The sequence below is a fragment of the Lupinus angustifolius genome, chromosome LG19 (genome assembly GCF_001865875.1).
Source record: "Lupinus angustifolius cultivar Tanjil chromosome LG19, LupAngTanjil_v1.0, whole genome shotgun sequence".
In the NCBI taxonomy this organism is placed as follows: Eukaryota; Viridiplantae; Streptophyta; class Magnoliopsida; order Fabales; family Fabaceae; genus Lupinus; species Lupinus angustifolius.
In genome coordinates this window covers 13,829,051-13,835,050 of record NC_032027.1, presented here as the reverse complement: position 1 = coordinate 13,835,050, position 6,000 = coordinate 13,829,051, and the positions used below count along the sequence as shown (strand labels likewise).

The following is a 6,000-nucleotide window of genomic DNA, read 5'->3' as shown; positions in this document are numbered from 1 at the left end:
ATCTTCAACTAGGAAACCGAAAATATATCACCTCTTACTGTTACCAAATTTTCCTGTTGTTCCCATGTACAAGATATATGGTCCAGTGCATACAAAATTCACCTTTTCATCCACATTTTATAAAGCCCAACAGGATATAACTGTGAACTTAAAACCAACATAAAACATGGATCAAGTTTGACATAACATTTGTCTCAGTTAGTAACTTCATAAAGTGTTTTGCATGTCACAGTTTTCATATCAGGTACTTCTAGCTCTCCTAAACAGCATACCTGCACTCAGAATACAAGAAAAAAACCCTCAGTAATAGTAAAACAGACTTTTACTTGTGTGATGAGGAAACTCATCAGCTCACTTATTTGGTGGTGACATGTAAGTGGAATTTCGCAGAGCGTCTATGGCTGGTTGGGGGAGCCTTTTATATGGCAGGGGGCATTGTTTAACACCTATGTTATCAATCAAGCTTCTGCAAGGGTAAACATGCTCGGAAGCTTAACCCTATGTTATGGATAGAGGTGGTCTGGTCTATGTCACTCAAAAGGAATGCGATGATTTTTAATGTGGAATCAATTGATGTGGTGGGATGTTAGATATTGTAAAAATAAGGTCTTGGACTTGGTTCAATAATATTATAGGTGATTGTATCAGTTCATTCTCGGACTGGTGTCTGAGTCCGTTACACCTTATTAGAACGATGGATTGATTGTTTTAGCATTGTAAGGGAGAGTACCCTTTGTTCTCCGCTGGAATAAAATTTTGCTTATCAAGAACAAAAAATAGTAAAGCAGATAGAATCACAGAAAGGGTAGATACTGAGTCAAAGCTTAAACAAGAAATCTCACCAGCAAGCCTTTCCATTCTGTATGTGGCTTCAGATTGGCTGTTTAAGCTTAGCAAGCTCACTCAACGCATCTTGAAGAATTTCGCTGTTGAGGCTTCTCTTACCCTGATATAAATACAAACTATAAGAAAATATGGAGTCATGCTTTTGGCATATTTTCTTTTTCAGTAGTATCTTTTCTTGACAAGTGACATATGATGACATAACATTGAAAACCAATCCAGCTGTGGATATCTTAGGACGAAAACTACTTGTGGGAATTCATATTACCTGGGCTGAGAAACAGGTCAAACTACACTATGTGTTCTAACTATAGCACTACTTTTATCTTAAAGGTTAACTACAAAAAAAAAATTACATTGACAAGGGGAGAAGAATGGTATAATAGTGTAGGGGACCACGGAGTAATTATTTTTTCTAAATATCTTTCTCATACAAAATGTGAAATTAATTTATCACAAAAGTAACCACAAAATGTTATGTCACGTGATCATGTAAGTAAAATATCAAAATTTAAAGATTTGTGGCCTAAAACAAACAATTTTGCAACTGCGGTGACAATGATAATTGAGCTTATGTGTTGATTTACTTTTATTTTTTAAATGATAATTGAGCTTCATTTTATATTCCTAAATTGGCCATGTGACAATGCCCTACGGTATCTGTGGCATGTCCATATATATCCATAGCCCAATTACTATTTTTTAATTGCACAAATACAGAGTTTTACATGAGTTATTGTGTGTCTTACATGGACACAGCACCAAAAGGGTGCATTCAACATTCATGCTTCATAAACCATACTACTAATGCTTGATCATCTAATGGTGAAATAACTTCAATTATATACAAAAGAAAACAATTTTTAGCACCAAAAACCATACTTTTTCTGGGCATGACTTATATGAAAGGAAAACAAAATGCTACATGTATACCTTTAACGATGGGACAAGAGCATAAGCTTCATCAGCAGTTTCTGGACACGCATTACCAATCACACATAACTGCAGTGGAATAATGATGTCAAGAATGCTACATTATATGTAAGAAAAAAGGAAATTGAAATGAGAATGATACCTCACTATCAGAGACACCATAACCTGCAAGATGTCTAATATTTGAGTCAAGAGATGAACATAATGGACACAGAGAGGAGAGTCAGTATAAAAAAGGCAGTAATGCCAGTTATCCATGAAAACACACTTAGACACAGATATAGAACACACACACGTTTAAAGACACCAAACTAAAAGATTTAGGATACTGAAGAGTCTGTCCAACAAACTCAGGTTTTGCGTACTTGCTATTGCTTTTGGCATACTCCAGTCCTTTGTCAAATGACCTACAACAGAAAATAAAGAAAAAGTTCAGATCATTCAAATAACCATGTATCCGTTTCGATAGAAAGAGAAGCTTAGTTTCCTCACACAGGGATTTTGATAGATGAATCTCTAGATAACATGACCATCTGATCTTGAATTCTTTGTAAGATATCTGCAGCCTCAGAGTCCATTAAGCATTTGACATTTTCAGGAAATTCTGCATATGTCACCCAAACAGAGTTAATACTGTTAATATAATAGTTAAAGACAATGGTTGGTTTCACATAAAGAGAATTAGGTTAGTACAGTGACTTCATCCAAATGGCTAATTAATAGTCAGCATACAAGTACAAATTAATAATATATAATTTACAAAATTTTCACAAAATACAGATAAGAAAAAATGAAGGTAAGCACAACCTTGACCTATCTTAGGTTCTGAAGGCTGTGGTTCTTTCGATGTCGAAGTCTTTTTACCATTTGCACCCTTGTCTCCCTTTCCTCCTTTGCTAAAATCACCTTGAGAATGGAAAAGAGCCCAGGAAAAAGAAATATGATTTAGGAGGAAAGAAAAGAATGAGAAATTTCTTTATAGATTTCAATGTACATATGTCAGAATGCAACAAGAACAACAACAACAAAGTCTTAATCCCACTAGGTAGGGTCGGCTACATGGATCGAACGACATCATAATATTTTATCATAAATCATGTTTTTTGACAAAGCATTGATCTCTAAATTTTTCCTAATCGTTTCGACTGTGGTTTTTCTTGGTCCTCCTCTTCCTCTAGGAATTAGATTAGCTTCCATTTGATTTACTCTCCTCACTAGGGCTTCTAATGGTCTCCACCATATATGTCCAAACTACCTAATCCGTGATTCTACCATCTTTTCTACAATAGGAGAAACTCCAACTTTCTTCCTAATGCATTCATTATTAATTCTATCTTGTTTGGTGTGTCTATTCATGCAAAGTAATATTCTCATCTGTGCAACATGAAGTTTATTCTCGTGTTGATATTTTCCTACCCAACATTTAGTCCCATATAACATCGTGGAACTTATAGTTGTGTGGTAAAACTTCCTATTAAGATTGAGTAACATTTTTTTATCACATATGACAGAATCAATGCACAGTCACCAAAAAGATGGACACAATAATAACTTTGGGAATCACAGCCTTACCTTTTCCACCAGATTTTGGTGAATCACTCATCACGGATTCAAATGGACCTACATTGTACAACCAAAAAATAATTTCATTACGGCAATTGCACAACTAGTTTTAAACATGATAAATATCCCAAACTATTTGGTTTGAGTACCAGAGGAATCAGATACAAGCTCTAGTACTTAGCATACTCAAATGAGAAGCAGTAAGAAGATAGTAGAATAACTATGCTAACCTTCTCTAGAAAACTGAACCCTCCTTCCCTTTGCCGATTTTGTTGCACTGTCATCTTTCCCTTTCAGGCCTCCTACCAAGAGAAAAAAGATAATCAAGGTCTTAAATCACTAAGTGTTTTAAAACATTATCAGGAACCAAGTGCCGCTGGTCGAAGATAGCAAGATGATGAACAAAATATGTTAAGTTGTCAACACAGAATTTAATATCAGTAATTAAAACAAAAGAGAAAAACTAATATATATGTTCCTTCTCATTCTAGCACTTCTACCAAACACTTTTAAGGTATAGGCATTAAGCAGCATATGCAAATCAAAGGATAATTAATCGAAGACATCTCTAACCTTAAAAAAAATAGTATACATACATACAACAACAACCAAGCCTTAGTCTCACTAGGTGAAGTCCACTACATGAGTCGGACAATGCTATAATGTTCTATCATAAATCATATATATTAACAAAACATTGATCTCTAAATCTTTCCTAATCATTCTGCCTTTGGTTTTTCTTGCAATCTTGTCTTCCCTCTGCCTCAAAAAATTGGTCAAACCTCCATTTTATATACTCTCCTTAGTGGGGCTTCTAACAGTCTCCTCCACACAAGTCCAAATCACCTGAGACATAATTCTACCATCCTATAATAGGGGTTACTCTAACTTTCTCCCTAATGCGCTTTAATCTTAATCATATATAGTTGCAGTGAGTGAGTCCACTTATCGAACGCAATTAAAAAACAGCCTAATGCACGAGGATCCCACCTAATAGGGAGGTACCAACCTCATTCAACGCATTTATATAAAAACCACCTTTACCATATCACATCTTACAACAGAGAAGAACCCATAAATTCCTCAGAAATTGTCAGTGGCAGAATCTATCCCATATGTCAAAACCCAAGCCTAACAGAAAATTTGTACATGGTGACCCAACAAAGAATAAAACATTCACCCGAACATAAAATTCAACCCCTTCCCCAAAAATGAGAAGAATTCTTTTTGCAAAAAGGGGAAATGAAGAAAAAATTGAAACTTTAAATGCAGGGGCAGACCTTTGTTTAACATGGAAGCTGTTTTGTCTGACATTGTAGAAACCTGCTTCACCCTACAAAATTTGAAGCAGAGAGCGATGCATGTACAAAAAACAAGTCAATAATTTCAATGAATAGTGTTATTAGAGGATTCAATCGTAGTGTTATCAAAATCAAATAGTGAAATGGGTACAAATGCGTTGATTTGAGAAAGAAAAGAAACATGGGTTTTACTGATAAAATTGAAAGGGGTTTTTTTGAGACAATGGGGTGCACTTACCAACACAGAAAAAGGTTCCGCAGTGAGTGAAGAAGACTGAAGAGAAAGATAATCAATTTTGATTTGTGAGATACCCAACACAAAGGAGGAATATTAACCTCTAAACTTAGGAAAATAATTTTGTTACATTAATAATAAGGACTTATTTCCCCTCCCTTGTATTTTTACATGTACTAATTTAATCTAAAAAAAATTTAAAGACTTCCTATATTTTTATTATAAAGATTTATATTGTGTATATACGATAATAGTTAGGGATGGCAAAAAAACTCGTACCCGTGGGTACCCGCGGGTAAAACCCGTACGGGTACGGGTACCCGCGGGTATTATAAACGGGTTTTTAAAAATACTCGTAGTACATACGGGCGGGTACGGGTATTATGGTACCCGTACCCGTGGGTACCCGTTATTATAAAGATTTATATCGTGTATATACGATAATAGTTAGGGATGGCAAAAAAACTCGTACCCGTGGGTACCCGCGGGTAAAACCCGTACGGGTACGGGTACCCGCAAGTATTATAAACGGGTTTTTAAAAATAGTCGTAGTACATACGGGCGGGTACGGGTATTATGGTACCCGTACCCGTGGGTACCCGTTATTTATATGAAATAAAAAATACATTATTCTAACATTTATTACACTATGTATACTTTTTCCTTTTACTTTGTTTACATATTTTATTGAATTTGGTGGTGAAACACCCTACAAATATTATTACATGTGTAGAAACACACATGTTTTACAAAGAAAATATATATTTTTTGTTAAAAAATGAGAACAAAAAATCACACAAATGGAAATCACTAATAAATTTAGCATTTTAGCAAAATATTCAATCAAAAGGTACAAAAATAGTTAAGTTTCATCTTATTTGAAACACAATAGAAGTAAAAATTTAAAAAATTATTTATAATAGAGGAAACCCGCGGGTACCCGTTCTACCCGCGGGTACCCAGAAATACCCGTAAATACCCGCTCACGGGTACCCGTACGGGTACGGGCGGGTATGGGTATTACTCTTCTATTTTAAAACGGGTAGCGGGTAGCTACTACCTGTGCCCGCCCGTGCCCGTTGTCATCCCTAATAATAATATATAAAACTCTTACATTTATATTTA

The 6,000-nt window shown here is 35.2% G+C and overlaps 1 protein-coding gene across 2 annotated transcripts; it reads right to left on the bottom strand.

The window, feature by feature from the left end:
• Window positions 1-4,993, bottom strand: LOC109334863 (DNA-directed RNA polymerases IV and V subunit 4-like). Of its 2 annotated transcripts, none has more exons than XM_019570849.1 (11): window positions 4,879-4,993; window positions 4,620-4,672; window positions 3,570-3,641; window positions 3,349-3,396; window positions 2,584-2,682; window positions 2,269-2,380; window positions 2,106-2,183; window positions 1,919-1,952; window positions 1,777-1,845; window positions 843-946; window positions 1-272 (listed from the first exon to the last, which is right to left on the bottom strand). In XM_019570849.1, exons 2-10 carry the CDS (start codon window positions 4,651-4,653, stop codon window positions 872-874), a joined length of 621 nt encoding a protein of 206 aa, XP_019426394.1. In that variant the 5' UTR covers window positions 4,654-4,672; window positions 4,879-4,993; the 3' UTR covers window positions 1-272; window positions 843-871. The 2 variants fall into 2 exon arrangements, with proteins under 2 accessions (XP_019426394.1, XP_019426395.1); XM_019570850.1 differs by having other exon boundaries at window positions 4,875-4,990.